Genomic DNA, 17,898 nt, shown 5'->3' on the forward strand with positions numbered 1-17,898 from the left:
CTTTCCCTCTTACTACCAAGGGAGCAGAGGAGAGACATCCCCAATAAGATAAATAAGGACAAAACATACTTGTGCCAGGGATGGCACTGGATTCAAACCCCAATCTGTGCCCATGGCATTGTAGTCTCAGTGACAGCCAATAGCCTTGGCACCATGAGCCTCTCACACCTGTGTCAGACAGCATCTCAGCAGCCCTTCTTGGAAGTAGCAGACACTGAACAAGGCTCCCTAGGGCTCACACTAACCCTATCTTCATCCCTTCAATAGGGCCTGGGGTTTCTCAGTTGCCAGGAGAGTCCCTGCGAGCACTGGACCTGAGTCTGTGTCGCATACTGTGACCAGAAACACACAGGGTCCATCTGTCCCATCTCCTCAGTCCCCACACTTTCCTCTTCTCCCTTGCATCCTTCTGGGCTCTGGGAGGGTGCTCACATCCTGTGGGGGCAGGAGGCTGGGAGATCAGAAGATGCTCTGAGTAAATAACGCCAGGCAAGCCACGCTGATTGGCTTTGGGAGGCGGACACTTGTCTGCATAAATGGCAACCGCATCCTCTGTGCCTTTCAACTGTCACCGAGGAGAGGAAAGAGAGGAGGCAGAGAAAGGAGGTGAAACCCGGCTGCCTGTGAGTACTTCTCTTTGTCCTCACAGCGCCCAGCTCCTGGATAGCCCAGTCCCTGGGGTTGGGGTGGGAGTGTACAGTGGCTTCTGGCTGTGTTGGTTCCTTGTATATCAGTGGGAAGGGGATGCTGCCTGCTGTGATGCTGGACATCTACAGCATGCACAAGTGGCAGAACTGTTGTGGGGGAACTTTCTAAGAAATCAGACTGTTGCTTGCCTTTTCTTCTTTTGAAAGCATCTCTAAGCAACAAGTCCCCCAAACCATCAGGAAATGTTGGATGATTTTTAGTCTTATTCTCTGAGTCTGGGCTGTAAGCTGGCTCCTTTGTATATGAGCCCCCCACGTGGTGGAGGGGAAAGAGGAGCAGGTGTTGTACAGATGAGGAAAAGATGATGGCTCTTCTCTCAATGTTGTAGTAAAGCCAGGAGTAGGGCACCTAGTAGCTGCTCGGGGAACGAAAGTGTGTCCTGAGGCATTGGAAATGCTATAGAATGGTCTACAGTTGTCACTGCAGTTTGCCTTATTTCCAGGGGAAATTCAGGTGAAAGATTTGGATTTTCCCCTTAGGCATCTTTCCATTTCTTCTTCACGTGAGTACTGGCTCCCCTTCCCAGGGAGAACCAAAGCAAAGGTGAGAAGTGCAGAGAACAGCTGGTCCTCCCATGGGTTGTCAAGGATCCTGTTCAGAGATGCCCCCAAGCTCCAGCTGACACACTGTGGGCTCTCCCAGCAATAATGAGGAGGGATAAGGAGTAATGAGGGAGCCTGAGGAGGGTGTCTGAGTTCATCTTTTGTTGGCCATGGTCCTTGAACTCAGGGCCTGTGAACTGCCCCTGAACTTAGCTCTCTCTCCACTTTGAGCCACAGCCCCACTTCAGGTTTTCTGGTGGTTAATTGAAGCATACCCAATAAGACTCACACCAACCAGTGCCAGGTATTTATAACAAGTAATAAACCATCTGTAACATCTGGACTTTCCTGCCAAGGATGGCTTTGAACCATCTTCAGAACTCAGCCTCCCGAGTAGCTAGAATTACAGAGGTGAGTCACTAGCTTGTCTGGATGTTTTTGAAGGAGACAAAAATCATGACATTCATTAAGCCTCCTTTTCTTCTTTCCCGATCACATGGCAGGTAGACCCTGGCTCACAGCCAGTGTCAAATACAATCATGAAAACTTCCGCACGTCCCAAGCAATGACTAGGTTGCATTTGTCTGCTATCCTGTTAGCCGTTGATTATTCTGATAGTTTTGCAACCCCCAAGGCCTCTGGTTCTCGGAATGCCATTGTGAGTCTGAGAGTGAATTTTGTAAAATACTCTGTGGAAATTAGGTGTGTGAGTATTTCAGAAGAGCCACCCTGGTGACTCCCTTATGGCTTGTGGCATCTCTAGAGGAAGACACGAGGAGTGTGCAAATGCACTCTGCACACTCATGGAGCAGGGACTGGCATGGGCTCAGAGGAAAGATTAAAATCCCTCTGGGTTCTGAATGGTGGCTGAGGGTCCACCAGCAGAAGGAAACAGGCTTGCCTTCCAGTTTTGATTAGCACTGGCTTAGACAAACCACCTGCTCTCTGGAGTCTGTTTCCTCTCTCTGAAGAGGGGTAATCGTGTGGCTCTACAGAGTCAATATACTGATGAGGAACAAAGACAGGTGCTTGCACCTTGCTCCCTGGGTGTTGTACTCCCATTGGACACTTTTTATGTTTGAGGAGGTGGAAACAGACGCTTCCCTTGAACCTCTGTATACCTCTGTCTTGTTTCCATGGGGAATCTGTCCCAATGTGGGACTGTAAGCTGTAGGGCTTGGCCTGCTTACTGGAAGCTACAATCTCCTCCTTTCCTGTATGGGAATGGGTAGGACCTCAGAACTGTTTATGGCATTAAAGACATTATATCCATGGTCCAGGTAAGAACTCTTGTTCAAACCTAGGGTTGAACCTGTGACTCACAGGCTAAGGTGATGATACAGGATAGCCAAGCCAAAGATGTAAGGAGGAGAAGATGTTGGCTTTAGAGGGAGAGAAGATGGCACCCACTCATGGACTTCCTGGTTATGTGCCTTTGTATGATTGGCAATTCCTTGCAGGGTTTTTTGAGAATGTTAAATAAGCTAGTACATATCAAGTCCTTATAAGACATCAGGTAATATGTATGTACTTGGATTCTTATTGTTAATATATTCTCAAAAATAACTTGGAGGATCCTCAAATATAGTCTTCATAGCAAGACTGGGGACAGACTAGCAATGTGCAAAACAAGGGACAAAAATGCCAGCACTGGTGGCTCATGACTGTAATCTTAACTACTAAGGAAGATGAGATTTGAGGATTGTTGTTCAAAGCCAGGCTTGGAAGAAAAGCTTGTGAAACTCTTACCATCAATTAACCAGCATAAAGCTGGAAGTAGTAGAGGTGTGGCTCAAGTGGCAGAATGCTAGCCTTGGGTAAAACGTGAAGCAAGAGCAGGAAGCCCTGAGGTTCAGCCCCAGTACTTGCATGTACACGCACGCACACACACACAATCACATACACACAAATAAGGAATAAAAAGAGTTTACAATGAGGGCTGGGAAGGTGGCTCAGTGGTAGAGTGCTTGCCTTGCATGCCTGAGGCCCTGGGTTCGATTCCTCAGCACCACATAAGCAAAAAGAAAAAAGCCGGAAGTGGCACTGTGGCTCAAGTGGTAGAGCGTGAGCCTTGAGCTGAAGAGCTGAGGGACAGCGCCCAGGCCCAGAGTTCAGGCCCCACGACTGGACCCAAAAAAAAAAAAAAAAAGAGTTTACAATGAATGGCAAAAAAATCAATGCTTTTGATTCATGGGGGAAAAAAACTGATTTTCTTCCAAAAATATGCTGAAGCATACCAAATAAGACTCACACCAACCAGTGCCAGGTATTTATAACAAGTAATAAACCATCCGTAACATAGCCACAATTTGGCAACTGGCTGGATCACAGCATAAATAGCCTCCAGTTTGCAGAAAGGCAAGTGGCTGTGATCTCTTGTAGGCTAGTAATGTGACTTCTAGAGCATCCAAGGAAGGAGGAGAATGATGGAGGGAAAGTAGGTGACAAAGAAGAAGACTTGGGCAACTTTTCTCCTTGCAATACACAAAGGAGAAAAATTGGAATTCTTCGATGGCTCTTATCTAAACAAACAACAACAACAAAAATAGTGAACCCAGACTCTGGTGGCTCAGGCCTGTAATCTTAGCTACTCAAGAGGCTGAGACTTGAGGACTGTGGTTCAAAGTCAGCCTGGGCAGGAAAATCTATGAGACTTATATCTCCAGTGACCCACCAAAAAGCCAGAAGTGGCACTGTGGCTCAAGTGGTGGAAGGCTAGCCTTGAGTACAAAAGCTCAGGCACAGCACCCAAGCCTTGAGTTCAAGCCTCAGGAATGACACACACAAAAAGAAAAATAGATGCTACGCACTGGTGGCTCACACCTATAATCCTGGTTGCTCAGAAAACCCAGGCAGGAAAGTTCAGGAGATTCTTATTTCCAATAAACTAATCAGAAAAACTGGAAGTGATGTTGTGGCTGAAGTGGTAGAGAACTAACCTTAAGCAAAAGAAGCTCAAGGACAGTGTCCAGGCTCTGAGTTCAAGTCCCAGGACTGGCAAAAGAAAAAGAAAAAGAAATACAGCCAACAAGAATGAACATGATTAAGATTCAAATTTCAAAGGAGAAATACTCAATTTTTAATTCGACATTGAATGGAAATGTTCAATTTTAATGTTAACTCTATCGAGAGAAGAGGAGCTAACAGAGAAGAGCATTGATATTCACAAAGCTTTCATTGTGGTAAACTTTTTGTAGTTTCTAAAAGAAATTTGGCCCTAGACAAAAAATGAACTATGGTCCTCCCACCTGTTATGCCCTGGGGAATTAGCAACCTTGAAGAACAGATTAGGCTCGGGTTCTGAAGCCGCGCTCTGATATCTTGCCTTTGGCAATGTGATTGTGTGCACATCAATCAGACCTAGGAATGGCCAGTCAAAGCTGGGCTATGAACTCTTTTCTCTGCAGTTTTAAGGGCAAAAAGATGAGGTATATTTACAGAAGTCTGCGTATTATAATTGCATGCAGGGAAAAATGTCATGTACAAGAAGGATTCTAGAAAATATGTATATTCTCATTGTAACTATTTGCATTTTCTATGTCAGGGCTAAGTCAGAGGAATATCAAAGCCTCAGACATTCTGGTTTTCTTTTGAAATTGTACATGTTAGACTTTTGCAGTCTTTTGGACTGAATCTTTTATATGACTTCATGCCATTAGAAGAATACTTAGAGGGGACATTATTTATTAAACATGGTGTGAGTAAGAAAGTAACCAAATACCTCCCTTGTTCTCCTCATACAAATGACGTGAGTATAGCTCTTCCCAAGATTATTTTGTTTTCTTTTTTTTTTTTTTGGTACTGATACTAGGACTTGAACTCAGGGCCTGGGCAACTGTCTCTTAGCCTTCTTTTGTTGTTGTTGTTGGTCGTGGGGCTTGAACTCTGGGACTGGATGCTGTCCCTCAGCTCTTCAGCTCAAGGCTAACGCTTTACCACTTAAGTCACAGAGTCACTTCTGACCTTTTCTGCTTATGTGGTGCTGAGGAATCGAACCCAGGGCCTCATACCTGCAAGGCAAGGATTCTACCACTGAGCCACCTTCCCAGCCCCTCTCTTAGCCTTCTTACTTATGGCTGGAGCTCTATTACTTGAGTGCCATAATTCCACTTCTGGCTTTTTGGTGGTTAATTGGAGATAAGAGTCTCATGAACTTTCCTGTTGAGGGTGTTTTTGAACCATGATCCTTAGAGCTCAGCCGCCTGAGTAGGTAGGCTTACAGGCATAAGCTACCAGTGCCTGGCAGGCTTAATTTTTTCAATTATACTGGGAACAATTTGGTATAAGGGCAAAGGTAGGCTTGAGCCTTAACTTTGCTACCCATTAGCTTAAATAGCCAGCAAGGCCTTGTATGTCTCCAGATTTCAAGTCCCTCCTTTGTAGAATAATGACAGAAAACAGTGTCCATCCAGCAAAGCACTGAGTTAAAACACCATCCTTTGATCTCTGCCTGCAGATCTAGCCCCCTCTCCCTCCTTTCTGACTCTTGGGGGCTGTGTGTCTCTGGTTGCCATGACCCCAGGTTTCTGGGAGGGTTTTGCCAACTGGGGGATTGATGGAAGGCAAAGGGCAGCCCTCCCTGCTCAACCTCCTCCTGATAAGATGTCTGGCCTTGGCCCTGGGAGCAGAGCCAGCTGTGGTGCTCCACCTTCTGGTCTAGGTGGAGGGAGGGAAGAAGAGGGGTGTATCACTCAGAAAGTTTCCTCACCATCCTATTACCTGAAGTCACTCAGCTGATGAGTAAAAGGGTAGGAAGGAAAATTCTGGACAACTCCCCTATTTCTCGTGCAGCCACAGGCATCTCCCAGAGCACTTGTTTTTTGGTTCCTGTGACTTCAACTTCCTTCCCACCCATGTCCCTGTGAACGTTCTCACTCTGCAGTAGTTAAAGCTCATACATGGGACATGGACCTGAGTCACATGTCTTCAGTCACACTGACATTCCTAAGAGCTCCACGAGCGCTGCAAGTGGACTAGTTCCTCAGCAGACTGAGGGACAATCCAGAACAGTGGTTAGATATGAACACAGGTCTGAGCTCTAAAACAATTCTCCACTTCTAGCTCTGATCTAATGAAATGATCAGCCCATTCGTGTGATGAATTCATTAGTGTGAGCCAAATCTCCATGAGACAACACTGAACCCAGAGTTCCAGAAATTTCCACTTTGCAAATGAACACATTGGTGGAGCCCCACAGCAGAAGTGCAAAGTAAAACTATGTCTCTGAGCAGGAGCTGACGAAGCTTCTAAAGCTAGAAAATGAGGCTGTTTGGCTCAGCTATTGTTTTACTTAAGTTTTTAAAAGATGTACAGAACTATTTCAAGTTTATAGAAAAAACTGAGCAGGAAATGGAGAGAGTTTCTTTATATCCCTTCTTTCCTCCCAACAAGGGCAGCCTCTGCTTAGGGCAGCACTCTTGGGAGATATTTCAAGCATGCCTGGACTTTGCAGACTCCCACAGGAAGCCTTCACAAGGTTAAAGGTCACAGTCAATGCAGAAGTACCCTTGACCTCGGCCTGTCTGTATATACCCCAAGGCCTTTCCTGCACTGGTTTTGATTATTCCTGCACTTCATGGTCACCATCAAAAAATGCTCCCATAAAGTTCCTTCAGAGCATGTTACATTCTTGAACCAGCTTTTAAGACTTAAACATAATTTGGATGATTTTTTTTTGTTTTTAAGATCAAGGTATCACATAAGCATTCTTGCAATTAGTCCAAATCTTACATGGCTAGAAACTTCTTACGGTTTGATTGGAAGCACACAGAGAGAACATGTTGGTCAAAAAGACAGGATTTATATAGACATGCTCAAGGGAGTAAAAAGAGACACAGGTTCTCACAATCCTGGAAGGGGGATGGAAACTGGTTTGGGAAATAGAAATTATAGTTTCTTTCCTCTCTGGACTAATGCAAAGAAAGAAAGAAAGAAAGAAAGAAAGAAAGAAAGAAAGAAAGAAAGAAAGAAAGAAAGAAAGAAAGAAAGAAAGAAAGAAAGAAAGAAAGAAAGAAAGAAAGAAAGAAAGAAAGAAAGAAAGAAGGAAAGAAAGAAGGAAAGAAAGAAAGAAAGAAAGAAAGAAAGAAAGAAAGAAAGAAAGAAAGAAAGAAAGAAAGAGAGTCAATGCAATTGTTTTCATCAAGATAGGAAAGTCTCCAGAGGCACAAAATCTCCAGGGTCCCAAGGTTTGAAGTAAACCAGGCCCTGTGTGAGATAGAGGGCAGTACCATGGACAGATACAGATACTGGGCACCTGGGATGGTCTCCCCTTCTGCTTGCCAGGACCTTTCTCACATAGGGCCTAGATGGTTCTAGAACTTTCAGATTTCCAATCACCAGCCAAAGTTCTTTACCCAGCTCTCATGGAAGCAGATTTCCCCCTCCACCTCCACAGCACACACCCTCACTAGACGCTGGTGGCTCACGCCTGAAATCTTAGATACTCGAGAGGCTGATATCTGAGGATCACAGTTCAAAGCCAGCCTGAGCAGCAAAGTCCATGAGATTCTTATCTCCATTTAACCATCAGAAAATCAGAAGTGGTACTGTGGCTCAAGTGGTAGAGCACTCTCCTTGAGCTAAAATGCTGAGGGACAAGCACCCAGGCCTGGAGTTCAAGCCCCATGACCAACCAATAAAAACAAAAACAAGTCACACCTTCTATGAGTCTTTGGTCAAATGGCTATGTCTGTGGACACCTTCATGCTACAGAGAGTAAACACTGAGGCTCAGGGTGTTGGAAATGATCAGGGTCCCAGAATTGCAGGAATCTGTCATAGTTGAGTTGTGATTGACTCTGAGATTCTTTTGGGGGCAAAGATGTAACCAGTTGGTGATTTGGGCTCTGAAACATACAGACTAGAGCCCAATACACCATATAGCAGTATGCTAGTGGCTCACACCTATAAACCTAGCTACTTAGGAGGTTGAAATTTGAGGATCCCAGTTCAAAACCAGGCCAAGAAGACAAATCTGGGAGACATTTATCTCTAATTAACCAGTAAAAAGATAGAAATAGAGGAGTGAGTGGCTCAAGCTGTAGAGCACAACCTTGAGCAAAAATAGCCACGTGAAAGCACATGGCCCTGAGTTCAAGCCGTAGTTCTGGTACCAAAGAAAAGTTTGAAAATGAAAACCATTTGTTTGTTTATTTATTTATTTATTCACTCATTCATTCTTATTCAGCAAATCTTAGCAGCACCTCTTGTGGTCTAGTTCCTGGGATTTTTGTTGAAGACCCTCCATGGACATCTTCAGTTAGTAAAGATCCTCAGTGGAATAAATTACAATAGAAAATAAAGTAATGTCATGAGTGAGGAGTCATTTGAAGAGAGTTAAAGGTTGTTCCTATTTTCCTGAAGCAGGTGACTTTAGAGGTGTGCTCTGACTGCCATTAGTGTAAGAAGACATGGAGCCAGAAATCCTGGGTGGTGACTGACTCACTGCACATGATAAAGGCTGCATGTAAAACCTGTGGCAGGCAGCTGCTACCACACAGATCAGATTAAATCAACAGAAACTCTTTCATAGACCTGAGAAGGCATAAACCATCACCACCATCATACTCACAACTCTCAGCTAATATTTGCCCAGCTTGAAGGTACAAATGATCAAACAGCTCCAAAATGAGCACCAAAGTCTCTGTGGGCTTGCATCAGGCACATTCTGTAAAGGTCATGGTAGATAAGAATCTGCAAAGAAAAGACAGAGAACAAATTATAAAATATCAACCAGGTATCATCTTAGAATTTGTCTGGGAATTCTTCTTTTGATGGCCATTTGGTATGTATTTGTTTCCTTTGTCATGTTTTGGCCATATAAGTATCATGTTCCCATGAGAAATTGTTCCTGAGGCTTTGAGAAGCAAACGTATCCTTAATTTTGTCCAGCTCCTAGTTCTTAGGCTTTAATGTGTTTCAGAGGACAAGTACACGTTGTTAGCATATTTCCTTAAAAAAGCATTTCTATTCTGTAATCCTAGTTAGGTAGGAGGGCTGAGATCTGAGGGTCAAGATTTGAAATTAGTCCAGACAGGAAAGTCCATGGGACTGTTATTTCTAATTAACTCCCCAAAACCTAGAAGAGGAGCCACAGTCTAAGGCTGATTATTTCTATTTTGTTATTTCCATATAGTTAGACGATCCTCTAGTAAATAAAGGAGCCGGATTCCACTTCAGATCACAGCTCCTAGGGCAGGTACTATCCCCAAGGTACATGGTACCTACAGTGTACTGTGGGGATGCTGCTCTGAGGGACAAGCCTGGTGGGTTGATTGCAGGTAAGTTAGCCCCCAGCAAATGAAACATTCATCCTATGTGTCTATCAAAGGGTAAATTTTATGTATGGTAAACACAAACCTTTATTTTGTTTGGAATAGGCAGCATAGTGCCTCTTCTCCTGGAGGGCACAGCTCGAAGGAAACAAGTCCAGTTGCCTTCTCTCAATTGATTGCCTTCATTTCAAAGGCTTGTGTCTGTCAAATGGTTAGGTAAGGGCAGAGGCTGAACTTGGGCCAGTATTTGTCAACAACACTAGAATAGATCATGGATAACAATGTGTGTTTCTGTGTCTTTTTTTTTGTTTTTTAATGCCAGTCCTAGGGCTTGAACTCAGCATTTGGGCACTGTTCCTGAGCTTCTTTTGCTCAAAGCTAGTGCTCTACCACTTTAAGCCACAGCACCACCTCTGGCTTTTTAGTATTTTATTGGAGATAAGAGTCTCATGAATTCCTGCTGAGGCTGGCTTCAAATTATGGTCCTTAAATCTCAGCTTCCTGAATAGCTAGGATGACTGGCATGAGCCACCAACACTGGGAGGTTCTGTGTCTTTTATCAATGTCAAAAATGAAATTAGGAGGAGCTATGCTGTCATCTATTGTGTAACTGATTAGGAAAAGAAGGATTATTTTGCTACAGCATGCTAATCTAGTATTATGTCCACGTTATTCAGACATGGAAGCCCCCTAGTTGAGGGTTGGATGGCCCTCCAGAGTGCAGAGATTCCTGCCCAGGTGACCTAACCTGTGTCTTTGCTTGGAATTGTGTTCTCTCTAGTTCTGAGGCTGTTTTGCAGCTTTCATTTTTCTGCTTTTTATCTCTGACAGATCTCAGTCATCATGAATGCAAGTGAATTTCGGAGGAGAGGGAAAGAGATGGTAGACTATATAGCTGACTACCTGGAAGGCATTGAGAGACGCCAGGTCTATCCAGATGTGGAACCTGGCTACCTGCGGCCCCTGATCCCTGACACTGCTCCCCAGGAACCAGAGACATTTGAGGACATCATCCGGGATGTTGAGAAGATAATTATGCCAGGGGTAGGTGTGTGCTTACAGTCACAGAACAGAAGGGTATGTGCTGATGTGACACATACTATGTCCCATGCAATGGGCATTATTTTACCAAATCCATACAACAGTTGCATTGCAGAGAAATCTTTCTCATTTTTTTGTACATTTTTAAAATTGTTCTTATAAAGGTGATGTACAGAGAGGTTACAGTTACATAAGTCCGATGAAGAGTACACTCCTTTTGGAAAATGTTACCCCTTCCCTCAGTCTCTCCCAGTTTTTCTCTCCTGTCCCCTCCCACAAATTGTAGAGTTCCTTTTCAAAATAGTGTCTGGTGAGTACCACTGCTGCATTTGTTTACCTTTGTCCCACCATTTCTGTGCCCCTTCATCCCCTCCCAAAGACAGATAAATGAACAAGCAAGACAAAAAGAAAAGACGAAAAGAAAACAGAAACAACAACAAAGAAAAAGAACACCTTGTTCCCATTTCCTGGAGTTCATTTCGATAAATATTATTTTTTTATTTTTTATTTTTTGTAGGTCATGGGGCTTGAACTCCAGGCCTGGGTGCTGTCCCTCAGCTCTTCAGCTCAAGGCTAGTGCTCTACCACTTGAGCCACAGCGCCACTTCCGGCTTTTTCTGCTTATGGGGTGCAGGGGAATCGAACCCAGAGCCTCATGCATGCAAGACAAGCACTCTATCACTGAGCCAACTTCCCAACCATCGATATGTATTTTTTTTCTATGATTAGAGGCATCTAGGCATTGAACTTTTAAATATTTCTCATGTATGTTTTGCAAGGGAGGAAACTGAGGCATGGGTGATCCACTAGTAAGTGACAGAACCACAATTCTAACTCAGATCACGTTAACATCCAGGGCAGGGCCTAGGCTTTATTCCAAGGACTTCAGAAACTCAGGCCCTGCCCCATGACAGAGTGTATTACCTATAATATTCCATTTAATGCTGGCTAGAAGAAATGAACCTCGTGGTTACAGATAAGTCAGTCCTCCCTTTCCATTTGTGTGTCTATCAAAAGATGACTCACAGGTATGGAGGATCACATTTTATTTTGCTTGGTGTGAGCAACATGGCATTTTTTTCTGCCCCAAGGGCACAGAGCAGCCCAGTCAGAAGTAAAAAGAACCAGTCACTATTGCCAATCCTCAGAGGGGGAAGAGCGTTGGCACTAAAATGTCACTTCCTCCTGTCTTTTCAGTGTAATTTTCTGTATCTAAAAGCCTGTCCATGAACCTGCTTTTATGAGCAAGCTGGTCTGATCAGTCAGGGCATTGACAGGGTAGTCAAACCTGCCAAGGGGGCCAATTCAACTCAACGGATACTGTGCAAAGTCCGAGCCTGGCATTGATAGAACTGGCAGATTGCCCACCTCTGCCACAACACTTCTGTGGTTGTAAAGTTGATGAAAAACAAGCACGTGCTACGCAGTGCAGGACGGATCTGGCGTCATTAAGAACAACTCCCTTGCAGGGAGCTGGTGGATCATGCCTGTAATCCTAGCTACCCAGGAGGCTGAAATCGATCTGAGGATCATAGTTCAAAGCCAGGCAGGGCAGAAAAGCCTGTGAGACTCTTATCTCCAATTAAGCAGCAAAAATACCAGAAGTGGAGAAAATGTGGCTTGAGTGGTAGAGCATCAGCCTTGAGTGGAAAAGCCAAGCAAGAGCGAGAAGCCGTGAGTTTAAAACAAAGCAACACAAAAACCCTAGTTTCTTGATTTCAGGCAGAATGCAAAGGCCCATGGTCTGGGGCCTCCGAATGGGGCTGAGCCTCAGGCTCTGAGCTGCAGAGTTCACAGCCTTCTCATTTTTCACCTTCCAGGAGATTTTCCATTGGTATTTATGCTTTGAGTAAGCACAGGATTCTGAGCTTGCCAGAAAGCTGTGCAAATACACCAGGCTGCTCAGCATAAAGCCTCCATGCAGAGGAGGGGAAGTCAAATGTCAGGTAGATGAGGAGTCTGGGGGATAGGAGACTAGAAACTGCAGACTTCCTGCTCAGATTACAAACTGCAGAGCAGAGCTGGGAAACGGGCTGTAGAGCCAGGTCCCTGGACACGGCTGTCCAGCTTCGCCGGCTGCTGGCTTGTGATTGATGGCAGTGAGACAGAGCAAGCCTGGGGCCGCCCAGCCCCAACCCCCTCTCCCAGTCCACAGCTGCTCTCTCACTTTCTCCAGGTTTCCAGGGGCAGGGAGGGAGGAAACAGAGCCAGAGGCAGTGTGGGGCCTCTCGGGCGGCTGAGAGAAGATGAAGATCTGGGGCCCCGACCTTCCTCTGCAGGCCCTGGGCACTGTCTTCCTGGGCTCTTTTTTTTCACAGAAATATGCAAAATTGCACTTTACAAGTGCCCTGACATATAGATGGATGCGTTAATCGTATAGGTGTTTTTTTTTTTCCCTTTGACCTAAAAGTTCACTATGTCTTCTGGGTTTAAAAATAAAGCATTTTTTCCTGGCCTCTAAAATGTTGTAGGGTCCAGGCCAGCTGCGCTGAATACATCATCCTGTCGGTGTAGTCCCTCAGGGCCTCTGAGATTCACCAATAGTCACCCTACCTCAACCCTCAAGCCCAGCTGCTTGGCGTTCCTTCTCCCTTCCTTCCCTCCCTCCCTCCCTCCCTCCCTCTCTTTTCTTTGCCTCCCCTTTTCACTTTCTCTCTTTCTGTCTCCTTCTCTCTCTCATTTTGTTCTATCTCTATCTTCTTCCCTCTGTTCCTCTCTGTGTCTCTCCTTTTCTGTCTCTGTCTCTTTCTTGGTCTCTCTGTCTTTCCCATTCACTCTAACTCTGTTTTCTTCCCTCCGTTTCTCTCTGTGTCTCCATCTCTGTGTCTCTATTTTTCTTTCTTGTCTAGCTCTGTCTTTGTCTCTCTGTGTCTCATCTCTCTCTCTGCCCCTTTTGTTGTCTCTGTTCTCTCCCATTCTCTCTGTCACCTTCCCTCTTTTCTCTGTTTCTCTATCTGTTATTCTCTCTTGTCTCTTTCTGTCATTCGAGGGTCTGTCTCCGGCTTTCTGTCTCTCTATGTGTCTGGATCTCTCTATCTTTCGCTTTCTCATTCACTCTGTCACTGTCTTTTTCCCTCTATTCCTTTCTGTGTTTCTCTGTATTTTTCTCCCTCTGTCTCTGTCTCTGTCTCTGTTTGCACCTCAATCTCTGTCTCTTTGCATCTCAATCTCTGTCTCTCTATCCCTCTGTCTCTGTCTCTATCTCTGTTTCTCTCTGTCTCTCTCCTTCTTGTCCTCACTGACCTGAGAGTGGTCATGGCTGTAGAAGAACCTACTGAACACCCCCAGACCATAGATGAGCCACCCTGACTTGGTATCTTCATAGTCCATGGATTGATTGCTAATGCAACATCTTGTATAATAAATACTTAACCAGTTTAATAGAGAAAATAAATATTTACATCTTTGAACAGACTGTGAAATGACAATGTCCTAGTCATATTTTGGAAACTATAACAAGTACCTGAGATACTCAGCTTTAAAAAAAGAAGTATAGGCCTGGGGATATGGCTTAGTGATAGAGGGCTTACCTAGCATGCATGAAACTTTGGTTTCAGTTCCTCAGTACCACATACACAGAAAAAGTTGGAAGTAGCTCAAGTGCTAAAGTGATATCCTTGAGCAAAAGAAGCTCAGGTACAGTGCCCAGGCCCTGAGTTCAAGCCCCAGGACTGGCAAAAAAAGAAGAAGAGGAAGAAGAGATTTGTTTTGGTTTACAGTTTAGGGGGTTCCAGTCCATAATCCCTTTGCTTTGGGCCCGTGGGAAGACAGAATATCATGGTGGGAGCCAGTGGCAGAGCGCACTCTCCTCATGACAGGGAAGCCAAAGTGAGAAGAGGAGCAGCCAGGGTCTTATTCATTGTCCTCAAGGCCCACCTCTAATGGCACAAAAACCTCCCTCGGTTTTGCGTGCGTGCGTGCGTGTGTGCGTGCGTGTGTGCGTGCATGTGTGCGTGTGTGTGTGTGTGTGTGTGTGTGTGTGTGTGTGTGTGTGTGTGTTGGGGGGAAGTTCTGGGTCTTGAACTCAGGGCTTAAACACTGTCCCTTTTGCTCAAGGCAAGCACTCTTTCACTGAGCCACAGCCCCAGTTCCCTCTTTTTAGTAGTTAATTGGGGATGAGTATCATAAACTTTCTTGTCTGGGCTGGCTTTGAACTTCCATCCTCAGATCTCAGCTTCCTGAGCAATTAGGATTATACGTGTGCGCCACTAGCACCGGCCTAAGTGCTACCTTTTAAAGGTGCCACCACTTCCCAGATACCACTACCCTGGAGAGCAAAGCCTCTAACAGACGTTGGGGGACATTCTAGATGTAAATGAAAGCAGAATGGTATAAGATAGGATGGCTTACATGACAAATATTTATTTTCTAGTTCTGGCCACTGACTGAACTCAGAGGGGTAGGTTTAGGTCAGAACCTTCTTCCTGGTTTACAGATAGTGGATTTCTTGTATTTTCACATACAGAGAGAATACTCAATCTCTGATCTCTTTCTCATAAGAGCCCCAGTCCTATCATGAAGGGTCCAACTTTATGACATAGGATTCTCTGGAGGGGCTAAGGTTTCAACCTATGGATTGAAGGGGCACAGATATTTAGTCCATAGCAACCAATGGCCACCTCAATGCCCTTACTGCTACCCTGATCCCTACTTCCCTCCCCCAGGCTCAAATGTCAGTGGTTCATCCCCTTCCCTAGTTCTTTAGCTCTTTCTCTGTATCTGACCCAGGGTGAAGCACAAAGGAGATGCCTATGAGCTGAAGAAGGGGCAAGTCCACAGTTCACGCAGGAGGCAAGGCAGGGAGGCAGTGGTCCGTCTATGGGACAGAGGAGGAGAGAGGTCTGTGGGACACAGAAAGATGCTAGGCTAGAAGAGGCAGGAAAAGCACAGGAAAGTGTGGAGGAGGTGGTGAGAAGTTGTACTAACTGAAGAAATATCAACTCTCAGGCATTAAAAATAAGAACAAAAAAAGACTCCTAAGAAAGTGCATTTCTATACAGAGCTTTGGGCTCTCCCATCCTCTGGGCCCTCTGCTAGAAAAGTACAATCAAGTCTCATGGGATGTCTTTAAAATTATATCCTCTAGTATTACAGACATAAAACAGTACCGTATCGTAACTCTGTAAAGGTGAAACACCTTGTACCTGCTTTATAACATGTAGTAGTGACTGTGTTTTATCCAAACTAATGTCACTCAAGAATGTGATGTTTACACATGGTGATTGAGAAGCTAGTAATAAAAAAAAAGGGGGGGTGGGGGAGCCAGGCACTGGTGGCTCACATCTGAAATCCTAGCTATTCACTTTAAGGTTCGAAGTCAGCCCAAGTAGGAAAGATCATATGCTTCTTACTTTCAGTTAGTCACCCGAAAACCAGAAATGGAGCTGTGACTCAAAGTGGTAGAATGCTAGCCTTGAGCAGAAAAGCTCAGGGATAGAGTCCAGGCTCTAAGTTCAAGCCCCATGACCAACCCCCCAGAATAGTACCAGGTATCACACACACACACACACACACACACACACACACACACACACACACACAAAACACACACACACACACATACACACATGTGCATACATACATACACACATGCTATTTGTTAGAGCAGCTCTGAACATAAAGGAATCAGGTTCAGTGCCTTCCATTGATGAGAGCACCAGGATAGATCCTAAATCACTATTGTTTTAGGAGACTTCATTTCTTCTTAGCTAGCAAATACCAAGTATACCAAGAGTCACTGAGTTACTGTAGTGACAGGGAAATGAAGTTTGGATGCTACATGGTATCAGGAGGTGTGGAAGGAAGGTATGAGATGCCTGAAAATTCGAGGGACTTGGGGCCTCCTAAACTGTGTGCAACCTGGCTCCCTCACTGAGTGATTACTTCTTTCCCTGCAGGTGACCCACTGGCATAGCCCCTATTTCTTCGCCTACTTCCCTACGGCTAGCTCATACCCAGCTATGCTCGCAGACATGCTGAGTGGGGCTATTGGCTGCATTGGCTTCACTTGGGTGAGTATCCCAGTGGTTCTAAGTGGGAACCCTGCATGGGAGATGGTCCCTGTGCACATTGGAGGAGAGGAGGGGGGTGTGTGGCCTGTGGCCATCAGGACCACCTTAGAAGGGAAGGACTCAGACTGAGGAAGGGTGCCTCTAGGCTCTAGAGTCTAGAGCCAGAGAGATCTTTGTATGTCCCTCCCCCCACGGTATAAACCCTGCTTTCACTGTATTTAATGTTGGTATAATTTGTGGAGGGGAAGGGAAAAACAAATTGTTTAAATAGGGATACAGGTGGACCCATTGCAACAATGAGATGTACAAGTTGTTATGTCGAAAATGAACTTTACAACTTTGGTAGGGGTGGAGAGGAGGGTTGGGTGGAGGGGTGACCGGGGAAGGATGGGATGGGAAGGGGAAACAAAGGAGAAGGCTACAATGCTTGATAAGAAATAAGAAATGTACTCATTATCTTGCTCATGTAATTGTAACCCCTCTGTACAGTATTTTCACAATAAAAAAGAAGAAAAAAGAAAACAGAGAGAGAGAGAGAGAGAGAGAGATTTTCTTGGAATGGCCCCAACAACCCAATGCCAATTCTACACAGATGTCTTGTTTTGTTCTGTGCCAGTACTGAGGCTTGAATTCAGAGCCTTGCACTCACACCTGGTTTTTTTCAGTCAAGAGCTCTGCCGTTTGACTCATATCTCTATTTCTGGCTTTTGGATGGTCAATTAAAGATAAGAGTCTCATGGACTTTTCTGTCAGGGCTGGCTTTGAACTAGATCCTCAGATCTCAGCCTCCTGAATAGCCAGGATTACAATTGTGAGCCACCAGCATCTAGCTATGTTGTGTGTGTGTGTGTGTGTGTGTGTGTGTGTGTGTGTGTGTGTGTGTGTGTATGAGTACATTATCATATATATTATCATATATAGATTAGATATCCTCTATATTTATATATTTGATATATACATATAACCTATACATATACTTATCTATGTATCTCTATACATAGGCTAAGATATATTTATGTTATAGATAGGTTAGGATATATGGATATATATATAAGTTATATAGAGGTTAGAATATGCATGTGTGTGTGTGTGTGTGTGTGTGTGTGTTCTTAGTTTGGATTAAAATCACAAGGCCACAAAGTTTCATAGCTCAAGCCCCAAAGCTGAGAGCCAGAAATTCCCCCAGAGGATTTCTCAACACTCTCAAAGCCTGAGCACCCTATTTCCCCATACCCTTCCATCAGGTGGTGCTTCCTGGAGGGAGATGAAGGGGAGAAAATCCACCTACTAGACCAGCCCAGGGCAGAGTCTAGCACTTGCCTAC

The 17,898-nt window shown here is 44.8% G+C and overlaps 1 protein-coding gene across 3 annotated transcripts in view; it reads left to right on the plus strand.

Annotated features, from left to right (window-relative positions):
• Ddc (dopa decarboxylase) overlaps positions 1–17,898 on the plus strand; it is a 103,006-nt gene that overhangs the window by 8,674 nt on the left and 76,434 nt on the right. For 2 of the 3 annotated variants that reach the window (XM_069995987.1, XM_069995985.1), the window contains exons 2-3: positions 10,354–10,566; positions 16,461–16,574. In XM_069995987.1, the coding sequence (XP_069852088.1) occupies positions 10,366–10,566; positions 16,461–16,574 (315 nt within the window). In that variant the 5' untranslated portion in view covers positions 10,354–10,365. Of the gene's footprint in view, positions 1–543; positions 624–10,353; positions 10,567–16,460; positions 16,575–17,898 lie in introns of those variants that run through there. The other variant, XM_069995986.1, reaches the window with a different exon arrangement.

The sequence above is a fragment of the Dipodomys merriami genome, unplaced genomic scaffold, assembly GCF_024711535.1.
Source record: "Dipodomys merriami isolate MVZ:Mamm:240054 unplaced genomic scaffold, mDipMer1.0.p SCAF_5, whole genome shotgun sequence".
NCBI classification, from domain to species: Eukaryota; Metazoa; Chordata; class Mammalia; order Rodentia; family Heteromyidae; genus Dipodomys; species Dipodomys merriami.